General features: G+C 39.5%; 1 protein-coding gene across 1 annotated transcript; it reads right to left on the bottom strand.

Annotated features, from left to right (window-relative positions):
- Positions 1 to 2,057: 2,057 nt before the first annotated feature.
- Positions 2,058 to 3,326, bottom strand: LOC130957139 (uncharacterized). Its single transcript, XM_057884023.1, has one exon. It carries the CDS (start codon positions 3,324 to 3,326, stop codon positions 2,058 to 2,060), a length of 1,269 nt encoding a protein of 422 aa, XP_057740006.1.
- Positions 3,327 to 26,659: the final 23,333 nt, after the last annotated feature.

Genomic DNA, 26,659 nt, shown 5'->3' with positions numbered 1-26,659 from the left:
TCCTAGTCGAGAGTTCTCTTCCATGTTGATGTATTTCTGTTCCCGTTCCTGTACCTCGTTCAGAGATGTTGGGTGCTTCTTGGATATTGAGTGGCTGAGAGGTCCTTCTCTTAGGCCATTGATGAGTCCCATGATGGCCGCTTTTGTTGGAAGACTTTGTATGTCAAGGCATGCGTTGTTGAATCTTTCAATGTAGCTGTGAAGGCTTTTCTGATCTCCTTGTTTAATTCCCAGCAAGCTTGAAGTGTGTTTGGCTTTATCCTTCTGGATGGAGAACCTGGCGAGGAATCTTCTTAACAAGGTCGTCAAACTTGTGATGGATCTTGGAGACAAACTGTCGAAGCACCATATTGCTGTCTTCGTTAGAGTAGTCGGGAAGACTTTGCATCGAATGGCGTCCGATGTGTCGGTGAGGTACATTCTTCTGAAATTACTGAGATGATGGCTTGGATCCAATGTGCCGCCGTACGGGATCATGTTGGGAGCTTTGAAGTCCTTTGGGACCTTTAGCTTTCATGATCTCTTTGGTGAATGGGTCTTGATCTTTATGGGGGCTATCTTCGTGACTGGATCGTGGTCGTTGTCATGGTTGTCCGCCATGGTGGTGGGATGACTTCCAGGTCCCCGGCAACGGCGCCAATGTTCCGGGGGTTACCTGAAATGTGTAGCTCGGTCGTTTGGAGATGCCCGAGGTGGGGGTTCAGGGACCCGAGCTTGACATGCAGAGTGGTTGGTGGTTGTACCTGCAATGACACTCCGATGCTTAAGTTAGCATGGGTCCAAGCAGATAATGTGTAGAATCAGAGTACGAGTTATACCTGGGTGCTCCAGTGTATTTATAATGGTGAGAAGTGACCTTCTTAGATAAGATAAGTTAGTTATCTTATCTTATTTTTATCTTTATCTTTGGGTGAGGTCAGCTTATCTTCAACGGAACCGCCTTTATCTTTCTGGGCTTTGGCTGCCTTTAGATTGGGCTGCGTTCCTTCGTTTTGGGCCTGCTTTGGGCTCCTTTGGCGAGTTGGCCGAGCTCTTTGAGAAGAGGTCGGGCATTTAGCCGAGCTCTTTGAGAAGAGGTCGGGCATTTGGCCTGAAGAGGTCGGGCATTTGGCCTGAAGAGGTCGGTCGGCTTGTCGCTAAACATCCCGGGTCGGACAGCTTGACCCAGGGTATGAACAGGTTCCGTTCCCATCCTTCTTTTAGAACTTGAAGAGGCCATGAACAAGAGTTAATATGTGAAGGTGGTAAGGTTTTGGAGACTTTTGGTTGTTTAGGATTTTATTGCAATGAAGAGAGTGAGGGGAGTGCCTTGTACCGAAATGAAGAGTTGTGAAGAGTGGGTTATGACACTGAAGGTGGGCACGGAACAAGGATTATTTATATATGGAAGTTGTGAGAGAATGGAGGGTGTGGATTGATGGAGTGGTTACTTGATGGACGGTTGGGGTTATGCATGGATAAAAGACAAGGATCATCACTTTATGATGGAGATTGCTCGGTCTTTTAGGTGTCCCATTTTTCCAATGTTGCATGGCAACATTTTCCAATGTATTTCCTTTTTAGAACAAGTGTGTAGTTCTCTTCATGAAGTGGCCGAACATCCCCCATTTAATTGTCCAATCAATCCCCATTTCTTTTCTCTATAAAGACAAAATAAGAAAGGTGAGAATAATATCAAACCAAAGATAATTGAAACTTTACGGCAAAGAAAAGAAAAGATTAGATTGTTCATTTATGAACTCCAACTAACTAACAAACTGTGTGTCCTTATATGCACATTGGTGGCACCTTGGGGTGACACCAAACTTAGTTTAGAGCATTGTGATGAAAAGTTTTGTTCAATGCTCCCAAGACTAGCATGCATCTTGGTTTGCTTTGAACACCAAACTTGTTCCTCACTATATACTGCACAATAAGGTTTTCACCAAGTGTTTGTCAAGTTTGGGTTGGAATTTATAAATGTTGACTTATTCACTATCTTCTAAAAGCATATAAAAAAATGGGTTGCCTCCCATGAAGCGCTTCTTTAGCGTCACTAACTTGACGTTTCTCCCTCATTATGGTGGTTGGTAATGCTTGAAGTCCTCCCCTCTTGCTGTGGACTTGTATCCATTGGTTGTATCAATGATTACTACATGTTCCAGGGAAAGAACTCTGTTGATTGTGAAGACTTTAGGTAATTGAGATGGTACAGTGGGGAGATTAGGGGGGATATCTGGGAAGTAAGCTGAGATCACTCTATCCCCTGGAGAAAAGTCTTCTGTAGGGATCTTTTTGTTCCTCCACCTCCTTGGTACCTTCTTCCTTGTGTCTTTTGATATTGCCTTGCTCTTGATGACTTCTTCCTCTAAGGGGGTTTTGATGTTGTCTTCACACCCCTCTAGAGGTTTAGGTTCCTCCAACTTTTCCTTGAGCTGTGGTGGTTGCTGTTTCCCTTGTTTATCAACCAAAGGGGTCTCCAGATAGGTTGGGTGTGCTTCAGTGCTTGCTTCCTCCTTCAACATCTCATTATGATCTTTGCTTGGTTCCTTGTGCTCTTGGTCTGCTTCTTGTGAGAATTTGAAGATATTAAAGCTGAGTCGTTCATCATGGATCCTCAATATTAGCTCCCCTTGCTCCACATCTATGAGTGCTCTGGCTGTAGCTAGGAAGGGTCTTCCCAATATGATTGGGTGAGTGTGACTCTCTTCCATGTCCAGGATGAGAAAGTCTGTTGGGAGAAAGTATTTTCCAACCTTTAGCAACACATTTTCCACCACTCCTATTGCTTGCTTTTGAGTCTTGTCAGCCAGTCTGATGACCACATCTGTGGGCATTATCTCATTGATCTGCAGCCTCTTTACCAAGGATAATGGCTGTAAGTTGATGCTTGCCCCTAAATCACAGAGTGCTCTATCGAACATTGTTTCTCCTATGGCACAGAGGATGTGAAAACTCCCTGGGTCTTTTCTTTTTACAGACAACTCAGGTTGAATAAGGGCACTACATTCCTTGTTCAACACTATAGTTTGGCCTCTTTTGAGTGAGTTTTTCCTGGGAAGAAGTTCCTTCATATACTTGATGAATGCAGGCATTTGTTGGATGGCCTTGATGAATGGTATGTTCACATGCAGAGATGCAAACAAGTCTAGGAACCTTGAGTATATTCTCTTCCCCACAGCACCATTGAGCAGTTGGGGAAATGGTGCATAGAGCTTAAGCAACTCTTGTTGTGAGATTTCTGGTTCTTGGTGATCTCTATCCTCCTCCTCTGTTGAGTTGTCTTCAGGTTGTTGGGAGAGTTTGCTTTGCTTGTCTTCATCCTCTTGATCACTTGTAGTGACCATTTTGCAATCTTCCCATCTTACTTTCTTTGCTTCTCCTCTTGGGTTTTTCTCTGTATCACTTTTAAAGCCATCAGTAGGTTTGGGAATCTTCTCAGCTAAGCATCCTACTTGGAATTCCAACTTCTTGATGGTCTCTCCCTGGTTCTTAATATTGGCTCGCACCTCCTCTTTGAACACCTTGTTTTCTTGAATCTCTTGGCATATTCCTTCAAGTAAGGTTTCAATCTTAGAGAGCTTGTCATCAAATGATGGTGGATTGGGAGTAGAGGTGTTGTTTTGGTTTTGATATGGGTGTGGAGAAGTGTTGTTGTGGGGGTGTTGATATGTCCTCTGTGTGAATTATTGATGAGCTGCATTGTTGTTGGAGTTGTAACGTCTCTGGTCTTGGCTTTGATTTTGCTGATTCTCCCACCCAAAGTTTGGGTGGTTCCTCCATCCAGAGTTGTAAGTTTTGGAGTATGGATCATGGTTCTGTCTAGGTGAATTCCCAATGTAGTTGGCTTGCTCCCAGTCACCTTCTTCTCCTATGTTTACTCCTTCTTGAGTTGGTGATGAGGTGATGGCTGCTGCAACTTGGTTCTCTTCCACCTTCTTGGTAAGATCTGCTAGCTACTTGGTGATCATCTTGTTTTGGGCTAACAGTGCATCCATGTGGTTCAGCTCCATTACTCCTCTAGTGTTACTTCTTTCAGAGGCATAGAAGTAGTCATTCTCAGCAACTGTTTCGATGACATCTATGGCTTCTTCAATGGTTTTCTTCTTGTTCAAAGAGCCTCCAGAGGAATGGTCTACTGCTTTCTTTGATTCATATGACAAGCCTTCATAGAAGATGTGCAACTGCACCCATTCATTGAACATATTTGGTGGACATCTCCTTGTTAGGTCTTTGAACCTTTCCCAAGCTTCATAAAGTGTATCCCCATCTTGCTGTCTGAGCGTCTGCACTTCAGTTCTCAGCCTATTGATCCTTTGAGGGGGGTAAAACCTTTCCAAAAACTTATTCACTACCTCCTCCCAATTTGTCAGGCTTTCTTTTGGGAAGGATTGAAGCCATTTGAATGCCTTGTCCCTGAGTGAAAAAGGGAACAAGAGCAGCCTATAGACATCCTGGTGGACTCCATTGGACTTCACTGTGTCACAAATCCTCAAGAAGGTGGTCAAGTGTTGATTCGGATCTTCTTGAGCACCTCCTCCAAATGAGCAATTATTCTGCACAAGAGTGATGAGCTGAGGTTTTAGCTCAAAATTGTTGGCATGTATGGTGGGCTTCTGAATGCTGCTCCCACAGTTGCCTGGGTTTGGATTGATGTAAGAGCCTAACACTCTTCTATCCTCCCCAGCATGATTTGCTCTACCTCCTCCCCCATGGTTATTAGCCTCTTCTTCATGTTGGTTTTCCATGTTGCCTTTCATGTTTAGTTCAAAGTGTTCCTCCTCCTCTTCAGCACCGATTGCACGTTTTTCTCTTGCTTCCCTCCTTAATCTAAGGAAGGTCCTCTCTGGTTCAGAATCGAAGGAAGTTGAAGCCCCGCTTCTTCTCCCTGTCATACAACCAACAAGTACAAGCAAGTATCAATATGTGCAGATAGTATTGCTGTCAGAATTACTGTTAGTTGTGAGTGATGCAATATATCAAACTGTTAGTGGGTTAGCAAACTGAATGGTAAATAACAAAGAACACGAAAGAGTAGAGGGGGAAGGGAAGAAGTTAACTAAGACAGAAAGTAAATTAATCAAACAGAAAGTTAAATCAATCAAAATAAAAATGCTCAATCTAGTGATCTCCTAATTTAATCATTGTTGATGCACAATCAATCCCCGGCAACGGCGCCATAAACTTGATGCAGGTGGAAACTGTCTCTCAACAAATTTCCTTCGGCAAGTGTACCGAATTTGTCGTCAAGTAAAAACTCACAATAGAGTGAGGTCAAATCCCACAGGGATTGATTGATCAAGCAACTTTAATTAGAAGAATGTTCTAGTTGAGCGAATTCAGGATTTGGGTTGAGATTTGCAGAATATAAAATAGCGGGAATGTAAATGACGGAAAAAGTAAATGCTAGAATTAAAGGGCTGAAAGTAAATGACTGAAAATAAATTGCAGAATTGTAAATGGGAATGGGTGTTTGCTCATAAAAGTAAACGCAGAAATTAAAAAGAATGGGTGAGATCAGAATTGGGGAGTTCATTGGGCGCAGGAGATGATGCAATTCTCCGGATCAAGTTCAGTTTCATCTCTTCCTCAATCAATGCACTCATTGATCTCCTTGGCAATCTTAATTGATTGAATTACAATTTCTTGCAATTTAATCTCTCAAATCTTGATCAATAGCCAATTTCTTGGTCAATTGCTCATGAGAAGAGATGAAGTGTGGTCACTGATTATACCACATGCATTTCCCAAATCAAGTATTGAGAGAATTATAGTCACATATCCATCCAAACCCAATTTGGTCCAGCATGAGAAAGCATTTCTAGCTTGATCTCTTCATTCCTCTTTCAAGGCTTAGAAGAGATCCAAATTTGAATAGTTTCTTTTCCAAGATAACTACCCAATGGGATGAAGATCGAAAGCTTTCAAGTAAAATCAAAAGAAAAGATAGAAGAAGAATAATGAAAACTAGTATTGATCCATCAAATTACAACAGAGCTCCCTAACCCAATGAAAGGGGTTTAGTTGTTCATGGCTCTAGAAAATGAAAAAAAAAGATGGAGAATACATCCTGGAACTAGAAGAGCAGACAAATTAAAATACAGAGAGTAGTGCTATTTTCCAACTTCCAGAACCCCTCAAATAATTCAAAGCTACTCCTATATATACTACTCTTCTCAGCTTCTAGTTGGCTCTTCAAGTCTTCGGCCTTTGGATCTTGAGTTTGAAGCAGTTCTCTTCTTCATTTGGGCTTGGTTTTACTTGCAGAGAGAAAGCGTGAAGTGGGCAGAGACTTTATCTCAGGACGTTAGGGGTGTTAACGTTTAGTGAAAGTATGAGTTCGAGAACGTTAGTGACACTCAACGTTGTCACTAACATTCCAATGTACCCCTTTGCCTCACGTTAGAGCCCACGTTAACTAGGTTAATGTGGATTCTAACGTGGCCTTGCCAACCTTCGAGAATGTTAGTGACACTTAACATTGTCACTAATGTTCTAGTGTGCCCCTATGTTTCACGTTAGAGTCCCACGTTAACTAGGTTAACGTGGCTTCTAACATGGCCTTGACAACCTTCGAGAACGTTAGTGACACTTAACATTGTCATTAACGTTCCAGTGTGCCCCTATGTCTCACGTTAGAGTCCCACGTTAACTAGGTTAACGTGGCTTCTAACGTGGCCATTCTTAGCCATCCCCAACGTTAGTGACAATGTTGAGTGTCACCAACGTTGGCTCATCTTTCACTCATCAACGTTAGCTTCCACGTTAACTGAGTTAACGTGAAAGTAAACGTGGCTCCTTGGGGTTTTGTGGGTGCTTCCAACGTTAGTAACAATGTTGGGTGTCACTAACGTTGTCGACCTCCCTTGCCTCTTACGTTAGCTCCCACGTTAACCAAGTTAACGTGGGAGTTAACGTGGTACATTGCACCTTAGGCCAACGTTAGTGACAATGTTGAGTGTCACTAACGTTGGCTTCCTCCCCCCTTTTAACGTTAGAGGCCATGTTAACTAAGTTAACGTGGATTCTAACGTGGCCACTTATGATCATTGGCCAACGTTAGTGATAATGTTAAGTGTCACTAACGTTGGCTCAAAGTCCCTTCTTCACGTTAGAGTTCACATTAACTTAGTTAACGTGACTCTTAACGTGGGCAATGATGGCTTCGAGAGCATTATTGGCAATCACTTTTCTCATTAACTTTGCAAGTTACCTCCCTTTCCACGTTACTGGTAACGTTAATTAGATTAACGTGACTGCTAAGTGGTTCTTCCTTGCTTCCTTTGGTCCTGAAATCAAGTAATAGAGTGCATCAAAGTTCTAGTCCAAGTCATGGGTAATGCAACATACAATTTGTCACTAAACTCATGCAAAATCCTCATAAAATCATGTAAAATGCACAATGTATGCTTGAATCAAGGTATAAGTGAATATCTACCCAAAACTAGCTTATTTCCTAAGGAAATGCATGAAACTACCCTAAAAACAGTAAAGAAAAGGTCACTGAAACTGGCCAAGATGCCCTGGCATCATTGCTTCCTATGAAGCGCTTCTTTAGCGTCTTTATCTTGACGTTTGGCCTTTGTCAGGGTGGTTGGTAGTGCTTCAAATCTTCCCCTCTTGCAGTGAATATGTCTCCATTGGCTTTATTAAGAAGCTCCACATGTTCTAAGGAAAGAATTTTGCTGATGTTGTACACTTGAGGCAGCTGAGATGGGATGGTGGGGAGATGAGGTGGGATAGGTGGGAAATAAGCAGAGATCACTTCATCTCCTAGAGAAAAATCCTCTATAGGGATCTTTTTGTTCCTTCATCCCCTTGGGGCCTTTTTCCTTTGTTTTCCTTGATGTTACCTTGCTCTTTGTGGTTCCTCTTTCTAGGAGGGTTTTGTTGCTGGTCTCATATGACTCTGGTGGGTCTAGCTCCTTTTGGGTTACACTTGGCTGTTGTTCCTTATGACCACATTACTTGTCACCCAGAGGGATTTTCAGGTGTATTATTTGTGCTTCTGTGCTTGTATCTTCCATCAGTGCCTTATTGTGCTCTTTCCTTGATTCTTTGTTTTCTTGATCTGCTTCTTATGAGGGTTTGAAGACATTGAAGGTGAGTTGTTCATCATGTATCCTCAATATTAGCTCTCCTCGTTCCACATCTATAAGCGCCCTGGCTGTGGCTAAGAATGGTCTCCCCAGGATGATGGGATGGATGGGATTCTCTTCCATCTCCAAGATAACAAAGTTTGTGGGAAGGAAGTAGTTCCCAACCTTCACTAACACATTTTCAACCACTCTTATTGCCTATTTTTGAGTTTTGTCAGCCAATTTGATGATTACGTCCATAGGCGTTAGCTCATTGATTTGAAGCTCTTTCATGAGGGATAAAGGAATTAAGTTGATGCTTGTTCCCAGGTCACAGAGTCCCTTATCAATCATTGTTTCTCCTATAGCACAAGGGATGTGAAAACTCCCTGGGTCCTTCCTTTTTGTAGGTGGCTTTGTTTGAATGAGAGCACTGCACTCTTTATTCATCACTATTGTTTGCCCACCCTTCAGTGAACTTTTTTTGGTTAGCAGCTCCTTTATGTTTGAGGGCATCTGCTAGAGAGCCTTAATGAACAGTATGTTTACATGAAGAGATGTAAACATGTCGAGGAACCTTGAATACACTCTTCTTGCCACACCACCCTTGAGCCTTTGGGGAAAAGGTGAATATGGGTTCAGAGTCTCCTCTTTTTTTAGCTCCTTTCTGTGTGTGGGATTGAGTGATTGATTACTCTCTTCATGCTTTTCCTTTGGATTGTCTTGGAAGTGTTATGTTTGTGTGTTTACTTCTTCCACACTCCTCTCGTCACTTATAGTGATCATCTTGCATTCTTCCCATCTTACTTTCTTTATTTCTCCTCTTGGGTTCTTCTCTGTGTCACTTGGGAAACTATCAGTAGGCTTGGGAAACTGTTGAGACAGATATCCCACTTGAGACTCCAGCCTCTTGATGGTGTCTCCCTGGTTTTTTATATTGGCTCGCACATCATCCTTGAACACTCTATTGTCTTGGATTTCCTTACATATACCTTCAAGTAGAGTCTCAATTCTGGAGAGTCTATATTCAATTGGTGATGGTACATTAAGGCTAGGAGGTTGAGAGTGGTCATGTTGGTTTTGATATGGATGTTGAGAAGGGTGGTTAGGTGGGTGTTGATATGATCTCTATGAGGGATGTTGGTGAGTTGCATTGTTGTTGGGATTGTGGTTGTGGCGTCTCTGGTCTTGGCCTTGGTCTTGTTGATTTCCCCACCTAAAATTAGGGGGGTCCCTCCAACCATAATTATAAGTTTTGGAGTATGGATCACGGGTCTGCCTGGGTGAGTTCCCAACATAGTTGGCTTGTTTCCAGTCGCCTTCTTCTCATGTATTCACTCCTTCTTGAGCTGGTGATGAAGTGATGACTGCTGCAACTTGGTTCTCTTCCATCCTATTGGTAAGATCGGCTAACTGCTTGGTGATCATCTTATTTTGAGCCAGCAGTGCATCCATATGGTTCAACTCCATCACTCCTCGAGTGTTGCTCCTTTCAGAAGCATAGAAGTAGTCATTCTCAGCTACAGTCTCAATGACATCTATGGCTTCTTCAATGGTTTTCTTTTTGTTTAGAGATCCCCCTGATGAATGGTCTATGGACTTCTTTGATTTATAAGAAAGACCTTCATAGAAAATGTGCAGTTGAACCCATTCATTGAACATGTCTGGTGGGCATCTTCTTGTTAAGTCCTTAAACCTCTCCTATGACTCATAGAGAGTTTCACCATCTTGTTGCCTGAAGGTTTGTACCTCAGCTCTTAACCTATTGATTCTTTAAGGAGGGTAGAATCTCGCCAAAAATTTGTTCACTACATCTTCCCAATTTGTTAAACTCTCCTTCGGGAAAGATTCCAGCCATTTAGATGCTTTGTCCCTGAGTGAAAAAGGGAACAAAAGCAGTCTATAGACATCCGAATGAACACCATTAGACTTCACAGTGTCACATATTCTTAAGAAGGTGGTTAGATGTTTATTGGGGTCTTCTTGGGCGCTTCCTCCAAATGAACAGTTGTTCTGAACAAGGGTGATGAGCTGGGGTTTTAATTCAAAGTTATTGGCATGTATGGTTGGCTTTTGGATGCTACTTCCGTAGTTTCCTGGGTTTGGATTGATGTATGAGCCTAGAACCCTTCTTTCTTGCCCAGCATGATTCACAGGGCCTTCTCTGGCATGGTTGTGAGCTTCTCCTTCATGGTTGTTTTCTAGGTTCTCCTCCATGTTTGTTTCAAAGTACTCTTCCTCTTCCTTAGCACCAACAACTCTTTTCCCTCTTGCTTCCCTCCTTAATCTAAGGAAGGTCCTCTCAGGTTCAGAATCCAAGGAAGTTGAAGCTCCGCTTCTTCTCCCTGTCATACAACTAACAAAGCACACATCAAGAAAGGAAATAAAGAGATTATTCTTGTTAGAGTGGCTGTTAGTGTGAGTGGTGCAATTTATTAAACAGTTAGTGGATTAGTGAACAAAATTGTAAATAACAACAAAAGAAAAGAAAACGAATAGGGGAGATGGGGGAGAGGAAGAGAATAACTGATACTGAAGGTAAATGACTAGGTAAAATAAACGAGCAAAAGAAAAATGCTCAATCTAGTGATCTTCCAACTTAATCATTGTTGATACAAAATCGAACCCCGGCAATGGCGCCATAAACTTGATGCACGGAAACTTGTCTCTTAACAAATTTTCCTTCGACAAGTATACCGAATTGTCGTCAAGTAAAAACTCACAATAGAGTGAGGTCGAATCCCACAGGGATTGAGTGGTCGAGCAACTTTAATTGGAGGAATGTTCTAGTTGAGCTAAGCCGAAATTGAGTTGAGAATTGCAAAAAATTAAATGGCGGGAAAGTAAATTGCAGAAAATAAATTGCAGCATCTTAAATGGGGATTTGGGGAAATGAAAGAAAAAGAAGAATGAAAACTATAAGATCGAAAGCTTTCTAGTAAATCAAGAGAAAAGAAAGAAGAAGAAGAATGAAAACTATAATTGATCCATCAAATTACAACAGAGCTCCCTAACCTAATGAAAAGGGGTTTAGTTGTTCATAGCTCTGGAAATGGAAGATGATAGAGAATAGTACATTCTAAAGTAAACTAGAAATTACAGGAAAAGTAAATATATAGAGTGTAGTTCTCCAAAATGCCAAGCTCCTTTCTAGTTCAAAACTACTCTTGGTTCAACTTTAGAATTCTCACTAAAGCGGCCAAACAATATCCTAGACCCATTCAATTGAGCTCTACACCAACCTTTGTGTTTAAACTTTGAGCACACAACCATGTTGAACCTTGCTTGACAACTCCAACCACTAACCATCTTCTTGCTCTTAATGCCACAAAGAGCTCTAAGTTGACCATCCGTCTCCAGAAGCCCATATTCAACTGGGAAAGAAAGGTCAAAGATAAGAATTTTACCCACTTGAACGTTGTGTTGGACGGTAATGGCTTCGGGAGAGGTGTTTCTAATCATCTTGCAAGCTCCACTCCCTTGTGCTCTTCTTTGACAAATTCCACCTCTTTGCAATCTTCTTCAATATTAACCTCTTCCTCTTGGTAGATTTCTTCCAATTCAATTTCTTCTTCATTGTTCACCAAGGGCATGGGAGGTTGTGCTTCCTCTTTATTCATCTCCACGTCAAGTCCAATAGGAGAGAACACAAATGTAGATAAGAATTCATCAATGATCAAATCCATCTCTTGACCATCCCTTTCAAAGTCTTCAATCATGAGATGCCTTGGAGGTTGTACACCTTCCTCAACATCAGTTTCAAATGTCTTTGAAGAAGGCTTTATAACTTGACCTTCCCATGGAGGGTCAGCATCTCCTAAGTGTTGAACCACTTTTTCTTCTTCAATAATTCTGGCTTCCTCTACTTGTTCCAGTCCAAAGTCACGCTCCTTATTGTCCACTGGAGTTTCTAGTGTCTCCTTCATGCTACGTTCTTCATTAGATTCTCCATATGAAGCCATGGAAGTTCCTTGAATGTCCGAACGTCGGAAAGGTAATCGATTTATCGCTTGATCCAGGTGTTTAAGTATGAAATCATATTCCTCCTTGATGGCTTCTTTTCTATGACAACTCCTTTCAACTACTCCTTCATCTGCAAAGGTCTCTTCTACCTTCACCTTTAGTGCCTCCTCTAGCTCCTTATGAAGTATGGATTCGCGAGGATGATCCCTTCTTTCTTGTTCCATGTCAATAGCAGCATTGGGATAATGTTGCTCTTGGATTGATGGATGTGGGTGCTCTTCCATAGATGGTGGTGATGGGATGGAGAAATCCTTATGTGGTTGAGATGAAAGTGCACTGGAGCTTGAGGGTTGAACATTGGAGGTGGAGGGTTGGTCCATGCGGGATATAAGATTTTGAAGTTTAGAGGTGAGACCCCTGAGAGAGGTAAGTGTGTTCTCCATGGAGGTTTGGGGTAGATAGGAGGGTTCAGCTTGATAATGATAAGGAGATGGTGTATATTGAGGTGGTGGTTCATGAGAGTAATTGTGTTGGAATGGGGGTGGTTCTCTGTATGGTTCATTTGGCTCATATGGTGGTTGGTATGGTGGATAGGGGTTTTGGTCATATGAATGGTGGAAAGTGGCTTGTGAGGATGGTGGTCCAAAGTCATGTTGAGGAGGGGGTTCATAGGCATATGGTGGGGGTTGTTGATAATCAAAAGAGCGCTCACCATAGTCAATGCCTTGATATGCATCACGGAACAGTTGTTGATAGTCAATTGGAGGTGGTTGACGCCATGAGGGTTGATCAAATCCTTGTGGCTCCTCCCATATTTGATTCTTCCAACCTTGATGCCTGTTCTCATTATAGTTCCCATTCCTAACAACAACATTGGCATCAAACTTGAAGCCAGAGGGGTGAGAGTTCATAGTAGTAGGAGAAAATAAAAACAAAAACTAACAAAAAGAAAATATTTTGAAAAAAATATGATTTTTGAAAAAAGATAAGATAAGATTTTTGAAAAAGATATGATTTTTGAAAAAGGATAAGATAAGATTTTGAAAAAGATATAATTTTTGAAAAAAAAAAGATAAGATAAGAAAAAAAATTTTAAAATAAAAATCTGAATTTTTTTTTTGAAAAATTATTTACAATAACCAATAATAAGGCACACGTTTGCAATTCCCCAGCAACGGCGCCATTTTGAAGAACGGATTTTTGCTAGTAAAGAATTTTATAAAAATAGTCGCGTCGTAAGTATAGCTTCTTAACTAACAGAAAATTCTTTCTTACAAAGTTTTGGTTGTCACAAGTAGCAAACCCATTAAAATTTATAAACCGAAGTATTCAAACCTCAGGTCGTTTTCTCAAGGAATTACAGGGAAGTGTGTTTTACTATTGGTTAATGAAAACAGAGTTTTTGGGTTTTAAAAAGGCTTTGAACAAGAGAAATAGATTGCAAGAATTAATAGGTTAATAACTAATAAAGCTCTTGACAAGGTATGAAAACTGGAAATCCTATCCTAGTTATCCTTATCAATAGTGATGAGAATTATACTTTTGCTCCCACTAAGTCAACCTATAACTATGAAGGTCAGTTAAATGGACAAATTAATTTAACACCTAAAGTCCTAGTCAACTCCTTAAGGAAAGACTAGAGTTATAGGAATCTAAATTAATCAGCAAGAATAACAATTATCAATCACGATGAGTTTGATAACTCAAGAGTCACCAATTAATCAACCAAAGCCAATAGTAAATAATCTAAATTAAAAATAAGGAAAAGTAATCATAAGTCTGAAATACCTCAATGTGTATTAATTAAGAAAATCATAACATGAATAGTTCATAAACAAATAAAAGAAAAGATAAATAAGAGGAATATTGAACCTGTGATGAAGAAGATAAAAATATTCCTAAGTCCTTTAAAAGGAGTCCTAATCCTAATCCTAAGAGAGAAGAGAGAGCATCTCTCTCTAAAAACTACATCTAAATTATGAAAAGTGTGATTTATGAATGAATGTATGTTGTATGAAATATGGATGCATTCTCCCACTTTATAGTCTCTAATCTGTACTTTTTGGGCCGAAAACTGGGTTAGAAACAGCCCAGAAATTGCTAATTTCAAAATCTGGTACGTACAAATCACGGGAAAGTGACGCGGAAGCGTCGTCCACGCGTTTGCGTGGATTGAAGTTTGCAGATGCGACGCGGGCACGTCATCCACGCGTTCGTGTCACTTAACTTCGGGGAAACTATGGCAGATTATATATCGTTGTGAAGCTCCAGATGTTAGCTTTCCAACGCAACTAGAACCGCGTCATTTGGGCCTCTGTAGCTCAAGTTATGGTTGATTTAGTACCAAGAGGTCAGGCTGGACAGCTTTAGCAGTTCCTTCAGTTCCTTGTATTCCTTCCAGTTTTGCATGCTTCCTTTTCATCCTCTAAGCCATTCCTGCCCTGTAATCTCTGAAATCACTTAACATACATATCAAGGCATCGAATGGTAATAAGAGAGGATTAAACATAGCAAAATTAAGACCAAAGAAGCATGTTTTCAATCATAGCACATAATCAGAAAGGAAAATGTAAAACATGCAAATCATATGAATAAGTGGGTAAAGAGTTGATAAAAACCACTCAATTGAGTACAAGATAAACCATAAAATAGTAGTTTATCAAGTTCACATTAATTGAATTAATGTGACTCTTAGCGTGGCAAAGTGTGCCCTTTTGGAACGTTAGTGGTATTCACTTTTACCTCTAACGTTGGAGCTCCCCTTTTCCTCCACGTTAGCTACCACATTAATGTAATTAACGTGGCAACTCATGTGGGCTATGATGGCTTCGAAGGCATTATTGGCAATTACTTTTTCCATTAACGCTGTAAGCTTATTCCTATTCCACGTTAGTGGTCACATTAATTAGATTAACGTGGCTGCTTCCTTGCTTCCCCAGTCCTGAAATCAAGCAAATAAAGTGTATCAAAGCTCTGTTCCAAGTCATGAAGAGGTCCAAATGAAGCAGTTCTAGTTGCGTTGGAAAGCTAACATCTGGGGCTTCACAACGATATATAATTTGCTATAGCTGCCCTGAAGATATGTGACACGCACGCGTGAATCACGCGAACGCGTGACCTGGAAAAAATGCAATCCGCGCGAACGCGTGGATGATGCTTCTGCGTGACTTTGTAGCGATCTGTACATACCAGAAATCGCTGGGGTCGAATTTTGAGCTGTTTTTGACCCAGTTTTTTGTCCAGAAAACACATATTAGAGGCTATAAAGTGGGGGAATCCATCCATTCATTCAACAATTCATACACAACATTCATTATTCACAATTTTAGGATTAGATGTAGTTTCTAGAGAGAGAGGCTCTCTCCTCTCTCTTAGGTTTTAGGGTTTTAGGATTAGCTTTTCTTATTTAGTTTTCTCTTCTACTTTTTCTTCTAGTACTTTAGTTTATTTACTCTCCCTTGTTGATTACTTTTTGTTGCTATTTGGTTTATGAATTCTCATGTTTAATTCGATTTTCTATTTATTGCAATTTGAGGTATTTCATATTTATGATTTTAATTTAGCTTTTTACACTCTTAGCTTCGGTTGAGTAATTGGTGACACTTGAGTTATCAAACTCAGCTGATGATTGAAAATTGGAATTCTTTGCTGATTGATTTGAATTCCCCTAACTCTAGTGAGAGTGTCTATTATTCAAGTTTGGGAAGATTTGGGAACATTGGTTGGGACAAAAGGGTGTTTTACATTTCTATATTTGGGAAATGGGTGCACGCTCATGTATTGCTTAAATTTATAGACCTTATGCATTGATATTCTTATATATAGTTCGAAAAAAGAAAATTGAGAAAGACAAAAGAAAAAGAAAAAGAAAAAGAAAAAGTAAAGAAAAGGGAAAAAATGGAAAGAGAAAGAAAAAAAAGAAGAAAAACAATAAAAGGAGACAAAATGTCCCAAAGTTACGTCCAAATAAAAGAGTCAATGTATAAGTGTTGCGAAATAAAAGAAAATGCATGAGTATGTAAAAAGTGAAGAATGGGTAGTTAGGTTAGTTTTGAATTTGTATAGGTCATTGTAGAGGTTAGGTGGGAAAGTCAAGGTTAATCAAAGATTCAAATTTTAATCCACTTAACCATATATGATCCTACCTTGGCCCTAGCCTCATTACAACCTTTGAGAAAGTCCTCATGATATTTGTATGCATGCATTGAATGATTGTTGATTGTTAGATGAAGAACAAATTTTGGAAAGCATGGTTAGGGGAGAATTGAGTTGGATGACTTGATGTTCTTGCCGGTTAAGTTGATGTTCTTGCCTAGTTCGACAATCTTCGTGTGATCGACACTCAATCACCTAAGGTTTACTTGGATGACTTGATGCTCTTGCTGGTTAAGTTGTGCGAGTTCACATTCCGCGCACCAAGTTTTTAGTGTCGTTGCCGGAGATTGTTTGTGATTGACAACTACCAGTTATCTTGTTGCTTAGATTAGGTATTTTTATTAGTTTTTGTTTATTTACTTTTCTTTTTAATTTTTTATTTCTATTTTGCCTATTTTTCTTAATTTTCGAATTTTATCTTATTTATCTTCATATAATTTTAAATTATAAGTTTGGTGTCATATTAGGGTTGTTCTTTTCTTTTATTTTTGAAAATTTTAGGGTTATTGCCTTTTTAGTTTTCGAAAATTTTGATGTTATTTTCTCACTTGTTGTTTAGAATTTTTTAAGGTTAATTGTTTACTTTGTTTTACTTTATTTCTTTTACATAGGATATCTCATTAAGAATTCTTTATACTCTGACATAGAGACTCTCACTTTTTCCTTGTTTCTTGTTTGTTTATGAGCAGGAATAGCGACAAGGAACCCCTTCTTGATTTTGATCCTGAGCCTTAAAGGAACTTAAGGAGGCGTTTGCAACAAACTAGAGCTTACAAAATCGGAGAGAATCTCAAGGAAACTTTTGAGAAGGAAGCCGAAGTATCCACCGTGGAGAATAATGGTGGAAATGTTGGGGAGCAAGCAAGGAAGGTACTTGGCTCATATACTGCACCAACGCCTGACTTCTATGGGCACAATATAGCTATACCTGTTATTGGTGCCAATAACTTCGAGCTGAAACCTCAACTGGTCACTCTGGTGCAATAGAATTGTCAATACCAAGAACTCCCGCATGAGGATCCCAACAAACTTATTTCTAACTTCTTGTAGATCTGTGACACTGTAAAGACAAATGAAGTGAATCCAGAGGTCTATAGGCTCATGCTCTTCCCTTTTACTATGAGGGACAGAGAGAAGTAGTGGCTTGACCCTAGGCCTAAGGAGAGTTTAGACACGTGGGATAACGTGGTCACTGGATTTCTGACCAATTTTTTTCACCTCAAAAGCTAACCAAGGTTAGGGTGGACATCCAGACCTTTAGACAGAAAGATGGAGAGTCCCTTTGTGAAGCTTGGAAGAGATACAAGCAGATGATCAGGAAGTGTCCTCCTGACATGTTTGTTTGAGTGGACCAAACTACAGATCTTTTATGATGGTATCTCTGAGATGGCCATGAAATCGTTGGATCACTCTGCTGGTGGTTCCTTGTACATGAAGAAGATGCCTGAAGAGGCGGACGAGCTTATTGAGATGGTTGTTAATAAACAATATCTATACACTTCTGTAAGGAATCCTGTGAACATTGGGACTACTCAAAAGAAAGGAGTCACGGAGATGTACACACTGGATGCCATCTTGGCTTAGAACAAGATCATGTCCCAAATATTAGCATGATCTCTCAACACTTGGCCGGTATGCAAGTTTTAGCTGTCAACACTCAAGATGCATCCTATGGCACGAATGGAAGGTACATTGAAGGGGACGCTTGTGACATTGCTCAGCCCACTATAGAGGACATTAATTACATGGGAAATTCCTCTGGAAATCCCAACAATGACCCTTATTCAAATACCTTTAATCAGGAATGGAGGAGTCGCCCTAACTTTGGGTAGAGGGAGCAGTAGTAGAAGCCCCAACAGAGCTTCAAGAATAATCAGGATGGGACCAATCAAACTAGGTTCAATAACAGGCAGTTCTAACCCTATCAGCAGTAGCAGGAGACCTCAAAACACAGCCTCTCTGACTTGGCCACAATAGTCTCTGGCATTTCCAAGACCATTCACAATTTTATACAAGAGACTAGATCTTTAATTTGGAACCTGGAGGTCCAAATAGATCAGTTTAGCAAGAGGATACCTGAGCGACCTCCCAAAACTCTTTAAAGCAACACAGAGATAAATCCAAGGGAAGAATGTAAGGCCCTGACCAGGAGCATATTGCTGAGGAACTGAAAGAGAAAGAGGCTCAAGAAGGACTAGCAGTACATTAATGCACACCCCAATAGTGGTGAAGGAGCCTGAAGGACAACAACCTCGAAAATCGCAAGAGGAGACCAAGGATGAGCAACTCACTCAATTCTTGGAAATCTTTAAGAAGTTACAAATAAATATTCTTTTTGCTAAGGTGTTGAAGAAGAAACCTCCCTATATGTCCTGTGTGAAAAGTGTATTCTCTAAGAAAAAGGCCTTAAGGGAAGATGAAACTGTGGTGCTAACAAAGGAGTGCAGTGCACTGGTGTAGAAGAAGCTACCACAGAAGAAGCCAGACCTCGGGAGTTTCCTGATCCCTTATACAACAGGGACCATCAGATTTGAGAAGACACTATGCGACCTTGGATCAAGCATAAATCTAATGCCTCTCTCTATGATGAAAAAGCTGGGGATTCAAGAGGCACAATCCACAAAGATCTTATTAAAGATGGTGGATAAGACCCTGAAGCGGGCATATGGATTGGTGGAGAATGTCCTTGTAAATGTTAAAAACCTTTACCTCCCTGCAGACTTCATGATACTTGACACAGGAGAGGAGAAGAACAACTCCATCATCCTGTGTAGTCCATTCCTAGCAACTAGGAGAGTCTTGATTGATGTGGAGAGAGGATAATTAGTCCTGAGGATGCATGAAGACCATATGCTATTCAAGATCTTTAAACCTCCCCTACTCTCTGACAAAGGAGGTACTTTTATGTAGAGTTTAGAACTTCAGCCCTCATACTTAGTGGAAAGCCATACAGTATCCCTGGACACCCAACCAAAGTTTGGTGTTGGAAATTCACCACCCACCATTAATGGAGGAGGCCCTAAGAAGAAGGTTCCAAAGACTGGAGGAATAAGAAGACTCCTACTGAGGACTTCTCACCTGGCATGAGAGTAGTCTTCACCCAGAGTCCAGTTATACTATACACTGTGAATAGAATCCTGTCTCTATAGCATGTTGAACTGATTCATGAGAGCACAGGAAAGAAGTTCACAATGAGGGCTGAAGATCCGAGACCCTATGATCCTCATCTTTAAAGGAGCTTCCCATCAAGCTAATGCGGTAAAGAAGTGCTTGCTGGGAGGCAACCCAGCCACTAGTATCATTTAGTTTTCTTTTATGTTATTTCTATTTTGAATTTCTATCATTTTATTTCTCAATGATTTTCATAGTTTTCCTAGTTTTTTTGATGTTTGTGATAATGTATAGCACTTAGAATAGGAACTGGAACACTTGGGCGAGAAAACAACACACCCTGGAGAGGACATATTGCGGGCACTAAACAATAGGGAGGGCGTTTAGCGCTGAGAGAGGGATTCTTGGTTTGGACGTTTAACATCCAAAATAGAGCTCACCAATAATATTTTTGCTCCCACTAGGGTGTTTAACGCCTATTGCTAGCGTTAAACGCCGAGAAAAAAAAAGAGGGTATACCCCTTGCTGGGGTTAAACGCTGGACCAGCGTTTAACGCCCAGGGGGGGTTCTCAAGAATCGGAGCTTGATTTTAGCCAATGGTTTACCCCACTTCCCAACCACCTTTTACCCATTCAAACTTTACCCATTATCTCTCCCCTTTCTCCCGCTTTTCCATCCACATTCATCCATTCCATCAACCAACACTCCCCTAGATTCCCTCAACCCACCTCTCACTCCACCCAATCACCTCTGATAAATGTGATCTATCTCTCCTTCCAACAAACCAAATTCAAATTTTATTTTCCCTCCACCCCTCCCTATAACCGAAACCATCACCCCCACCTATAAATACCCCCTCTTCCTCCACTTTCAACACACTCACACTATTCTATCCTTCTTACTACGCTTTCACCATCAACACTTTCATTTTCCCTTCTCCCACCACCAAGGATGAAACCCTTCCCGTCTCTCATCTATGTTTTTCTTCTTACTATTTTATCTTTCTTTTCCCTTCCTTATTTTCCATTTATTTTTTGTTCGGAGACGAGCAAAGCTTTTAAGTTTGGTGTTGGGAGCTCTGTTTTTTTCTCTCATTTTATCTCCATGGCACCTAAGAAGGGATAGTCCTCATCAAGAAAGGGGAAAGAAAAGGCCCCCGCATCCGATCCTTCAAATTTCACTAGATTCTCATCTTTGACACATGAGGCATACTTTTATGAGGTTGTGCACAAAAAGAAGGTGATTCCTAAAGTCTCCTTTGATCTGAAGGATGATGAGTACCCAATGATTGGAAAGTTCTTGACAACCCCGTGACCGAGGTTGGAGCATTGATGGTGCGAGAGTTCTACGCCAATGCTTGGGTGACATACAAGCATGAAAAAGACGTGAACCCAAAGCCAAAGAATTGGCGTACCATGGTCAGAGGGCACATCATGGATTTCAGCTCAGAAAGTGTGAAGGTGGCGCTACAGTTACCACCATCTAGAGGGGACCCTCACTCATAAACTTGGAGGGTCAACACTAACCAGTGGCTGGATTAAGTCCTTGCTGACACATACCTTCCCAGAGCTTAGTAGAGGAGGGAGCAGTGATGATTCACTATATCATGCTTGACAATGAGGTGGATGTGCATGAGGTGATACCTTACTGCGAGACTGCCTTTCCTTCATCTCTTCTACCGACTATGTGCAGCAGCTGGAGCTCACATTGAGGATGTTACCCTAGTTGGCATTGTGAAGCCAATCACAACGAAGGGTATGGAGCATGCTAGAGAGCTTGGGCATGGACCGCAGTAGGAGCCAGTTCCACCACCTCCACAGGATATCCCAAAGGTGCCTCAGGGGATGTACTTCCCTTCTCGTGACTACTGGGATCAATTGACCACATCTATAGGGGAGATGACTAATGGACGGAATTCACTCCCCACATAAAAATGACGAATTCGCTCTTTTGGCAAGCACACCAAAATTATCGTGAAGTAATAACCCACAGTGGAGTGGGATCGTATCCACAAAGATTGGTTGATTTGAGCAAATTTAATTAATTGGTGAATTAGTTAAGCTAAACAGAATAGATTGTGATTGTAGAATTACAAATGGAAAGAATTATAAATGACTCAAAAGAAAAGAAAAGCAGTAAAGTGCAGAAATAGAAATGGCAAGAATGTTAAGGGCAAAAGTTTAAATGACATTAATTTAAATGGGAATAGAAAATTGCAGATTGTAAAAGAAAGCTATAAAGAAGGTGAAAGATGAGGATAAGGGAATTCATTGATATCAGGAGATGGTGTCTCTTTGGATTAAATCCAGCTTATATCCTCTTCAATCATGCAACTCATTGACCTCTTGGCAATCCCAATTCCTTGGTAACTCAATCTCTCAGATCTTGATCAATAGCCAATTCCTTGGTCTAATTCCTCATGAAGAGAGATATGCTTGGTCCCTGATTATACCACACATCATCATAGGTCCAAGTAGAGGGAGGATTTTATGTCACCATATCCAAACACCAAAACCCAGATTCTACTCAAGTGTGAGAAGGGATTTCTACCATGGTTTCATGTTTCCTTTTCCAAGGTTCCCATGAAACCCATTTTGCATCCAATCTCTTTCCCAAGATAATTGAACACTAAGTGGTGGACGAAATTGTGATCCTCAAAGTTGGTCTCTTTGTACTTGTATTAAATTTAAATATTGGCTCTATCAAGAATATCCCAAAGAGATCATGGTATGATGAATTGGGATCTTAATAATCCCTGGTAATGGCACCAACAGCTTAGTGTTGTTGTTGGACCAAAAGAGTTACTGGCACTGTTAGAGAATCTCACAACTCCGTTCAACTAACCAGCAAGTGCACTGGGTCGTCCAAGTAATACCATACGTGAGTAAGGGTCGATCCCACGGAGATTGTTGGTATGAAGCAAGCTATGGTCAACTTGTAAATCTCAGTTAGGCGGATTAAATTGGTTTATGATAAGTTCAAAAATTAATAATAAACAGAAAATAAAATAGGATAGAAATACTTATGTGAATCAATAGTGGGAATTTCAGATAGGCGTATGGAGATGTTGTGCTCCTCTTGAATCTCTACTTTCTTATTACATTCATCAAATTTTTTCTTACTCCTTTCTATGGCAAGCTGTATGTAGGGCATCACCGTTGTCAATGGCTACATCCCATCCTCTCAGTGAAAATGGTCCTATGCTCTGTCACAGCATGGCTAATCATATGTCGGTTCTCAATCAGGTTGGAATAGAATCCTTTGATTCTTTTGCGTCTGTCACTGACGCCCAGCCTTCAGGAGTTTGAAGCTCGTCACAGTCATTCAATCCCGGAATCCTACTCGGAATACCACAGAAAAGGTTAGACTTTCCAGATTCCCGGAATCCTACTCGGAATACCACAGACAAGGTTAGACTTTCCAGATTCCCATGAATGCCGCCATCTATCTAGCTTATACCACGAAGATTCTGTTGGGGAATCTAAGAGATATGCGCCCGACCTAACGTAGAACGGAAGTGGTTGTCTGTCACGCGCGTTCATAGGTGAGAATGATGATGAGTGTCATGGATCATCACATTCATCAAGTTGAAGTGCAACGAATATCTTAGAATAGGAATAAAAGAGAATTGAATAGAAAATAATAGTAATTGTATTGAAACTTGAGGTACAGCAGAGTTCCACACCCTTAATCTATGGTGTATAGAAACTCCACCGTTGAAAATACATAAGTGAAAGGTTCAGGCATGGCCGAATGGCCAGCCCCCATGGTCTAAGGTCTAGGCGTCCAGAGATGTCTAATACACTAGTAAAAAGTCCTATTTATAATAAACTAGCTACTAGGGTTTACATGAGTAAGTAATTGATGCCTAAATCCACTTCCGGGGCCCACTTGGTGTATGTTTGGGCTGAGCTTGGTCTATCCACGAGCTGAGGCTTTTATTGGAGTTGAACGCCAAGTTGTAACGTGTTTTGGGCGTTCAACTCCGGGTCGTGACGTGTTTCTGGTGTTTTACTCCAGACGGAACATGGAACTGGCGTTGAGCGCCCGTTTACGTCGTCAATTCCCGAATAAAGTATGGAGTATTATATATTGCTGGAAAGCTCTGGATGTCTACTTTCCAACGCCGTTGAGAGCGCGCCATTTGGAGTTTTGTAGCTCCAGAAAATCCATTTCAAGTGCAGGGAGGTCAGATTCCAACAGCATCAGCAGTCCTTTGTCAGCCCCCTATCAGAGTTTTGCTCAAGTCCCTCAATTTCAGCCAGAAATTACCTGAAATCACAGAAAAACACACAAACTCATAGTAAAGTCCAGAAATGTGAATTTAGCATAAAAACTAATGAAAACATCCCTAAAAGTAGCTTGAACTTACTAAAAACTACCTAAAAATAATGCCAAAAAGCGTATAAATTATCCGCTCATCACAACACCAAACTTAAATTGTTGCTTGTCCCCAAGCAACTGAAAATCAAATAGGATAAAAAGAAGAGAATATACTATAAATTCCAGAATATCAATGAATATTAATTATAATTAGATGAGTGAGACTTGTAGCTTTTTGCTTCTGAACAGTTTTGGCATCTCACTTTTTCCTTTGAAGTTTAGAATGATTGGCTTCTCTAGGAACTTAGAATTTCGGATAGTGTTGTTGACTTTCCTAGTTAAGTATGTTGATTCTTGAACACAGCTACTTATGAGTCTTGGTCGTGGCCCTAAGCACTTTGTTTTCCAGTATTACCACCGGATACATAAATGCCACAGACACATGACTGGGTGAACCTTTTCAGATTGTGACTCAGCTTTGCTAGAGTCCCCAGTTAGAGGTGTCCAGAGCTCTTAAGCACACTCTTTTTGCTTTGGATCACGACTTTAACCACTCAGTCTCAAGCTTTTCACTTGGACCTTCAAGACACAAGCACATGGTTAGGGACAGCTTGATTTAGCCGCTTAGGCCTGGATTTTATTTCCTTGGGCCCTCTTATCCATTGATGCTCAAAGCCTTGGATCCTTTTTACCCTTGCCTTTTGGTTTTAAGGGCTATTGGCTTTTTCTGCTTGCTTTTTCTTTTTCTTTCTATTTTTTTTCGCCAGTTTTTTTTTCGCAAGCCTTTGCTTTTTCACTGCTTTTTCTTGCTTCAAGAATCAATTTTATGATTTTTCAGATCATCAATAACATTTCTCTTTGTTTATCATTCTTTCAAGAGCCAACAATTTTAACATTCATAAACAACAAGATCAAAAATATGCACTATTTAAGCATTCATTCAGAAAACAAAAAGTATTGTCACCACATCAATATAATTAAATTAAATTAAAGGATAAATTCGAAATTCATGTACTTCTTATTCTTTTGAATTAAAAACATTTTTCATTTAAGAGAGGTGAAGGATTAATGGAATTATTCATAACTTTAAGACATAGTTACTACATACTAATGATCATGAAGTAGAGACACAAAACATATATGAACATATAACATAAATAAAAATGAAAAACAGAAAAATAAGAACAAGGAATGAGTCCACCTTAGTGAGGGTGGCGCCTTCTTGAAGAACCAATGGTGCTCTTTGAGCTCCTTTATGTCTCTTCCTTGCTTCTGTTGGATGATCCCTAGTAATTTTGGTGTTCCTATCCTTAGTTACTTCCAATAATTATGTGGAGGAACATGTATCCCCTGAGGTATCTCAGGGATTTCTTGAAGAGGGAATTTCTCATGCTCTCTTGATGTGCAGTCAAATACTCTTCTACTGAGCTATGGACCCTTGAGATGAATCTCTCCATCTCCCATGACTCAGAGGTGGAAGCTTTTGTCTTCTCTTAGTTTCCTCTTCAGAGTCCTTTCAGGTTCAGGATCAGCTTCAACAAGAATGCCTTTTTCCTTGTTCTTGCTCATATAGGGAAGAAGAGAACAAGAAAAGAAAGAGGAATCATCTATGTCACAGTAAAGAGGTTCCTTATTGTTAGTAGAAGAAGAAAGGAATAAAAGTGGAGAATCCAATCACAATGGTGAGGATAGAGGCAGTGATTGGAGATGAAGAGAGGTGAAGAGAAGTGTTAGTAAATAAATAATTGAATAGAAGAAGAGGAGACATAGAGGATTTCGAAAATAATTTTGAAAAAGTAGTTAGTGATTTTCGAAAATTAAAGATAAGATATAATTAAAATTAAAATTTAAAACAATTAATTAATTAAAAAGAATTTTTGAAAAAAGGATGAGATATTTTCGAAAATTAGAGAGGGAAAAGTAGTTAGGTGGTTTTGAAAAAGATAAGAAACAAACAAAAAGTTAATTAGTTGGTTGAAAAAGATATTAAAATCAAATTTGAAAAGATAAGAAGATAAGAAGTTAGATAAGATATTTTAAAATCAAATTTTTGAAAAAGATAAAATTTTGAAAAAGATATGATATAAAAGATAGGATAAGATAGATTTAATTTTTTTTTAAATTAAAATTAATTACTTAACTAACAAGAAATTAAAAGATAAGATTCTAGAATTTAAAGATTGAACCTTTCTTAACAAGAAAGTAACAAACTTCAAATTTTTGAATCAATCATAGTAATTGTTAGCATAATTTTCGAAAATTTGAAATAAAATTAAGAAAAAGATTTTTGGAAAATAATTTTCAAAATTTTCGAAAAAAATAGAAAAAAATGAAAAAGATATGATTTTTGAAAAAGATTTTGAAAAGATAAGATTTTTAAAATTGAAAATTTGACTTGACTTACAAGAAATAACTAAATTTAAATTTTTTTTTTGACTAAGTCAACTCAAATTTTCGAAATTTTGGAGAGAAATAAGGAAAAGATATTTTTTTTTTGAATTTTTTTATGATGAGAGAGAAAAACACAAAAGTGACCCAAAACATGAAAATTTTGGATCAAAACACAAGATGCATGCAAGAACACTATGAATGTCAAGATGAACACCAAGAACACTTTGAAGATCATGATGAACATCAAGAACATATTTTTGAAAAATTTTTAATGCAAAGAAAACATGCAAGATACCAAACTTAGAAATCCTTAATGCATGGACTCTAACAAACGAAAAATGCATATGAAAAACAACAAACAACACAAAGCAAGAAAACATCAAGATCAAACAAGAAGACTTGTCAAGAACAACTTGAAGATCATGAAGAACACCATGAATGCATGAATTTTCGAAAAATGCAAGAAAAATTTTTAAAGCATGCAATTGACACCAAACTTAAAAGTTGACTCAAGACTCAAACAAGAAACACAAAATATTTTTGATTTTTATGATTTTATGAATTTTTTTGTATTTTATTATTTTTTCGAAAAACATTATTAGGAAAACGAAAAATAAAAAAAAATTTGAAAAATTTTTTGAAAACTTTTTGAAAAGAA

The sequence above is a fragment of the Arachis stenosperma genome, chromosome 10, assembly GCF_014773155.1.
Source record: "Arachis stenosperma cultivar V10309 chromosome 10, arast.V10309.gnm1.PFL2, whole genome shotgun sequence".
Classification (NCBI taxonomy): Eukaryota; Viridiplantae; Streptophyta; class Magnoliopsida; order Fabales; family Fabaceae; genus Arachis; species Arachis stenosperma.
This window is presented reverse-complemented; position numbering and strand designations above follow the sequence as displayed.

What these genes read in the sequence shown, in the direction of transcription:
- LOC130957139 (XM_057884023.1), bottom strand. Translation starts at nt 3,326, where the DNA reads ATGGTCACTACAAGTGATCAAGAGGATGAAGACAAGCAAAGCAAACTC.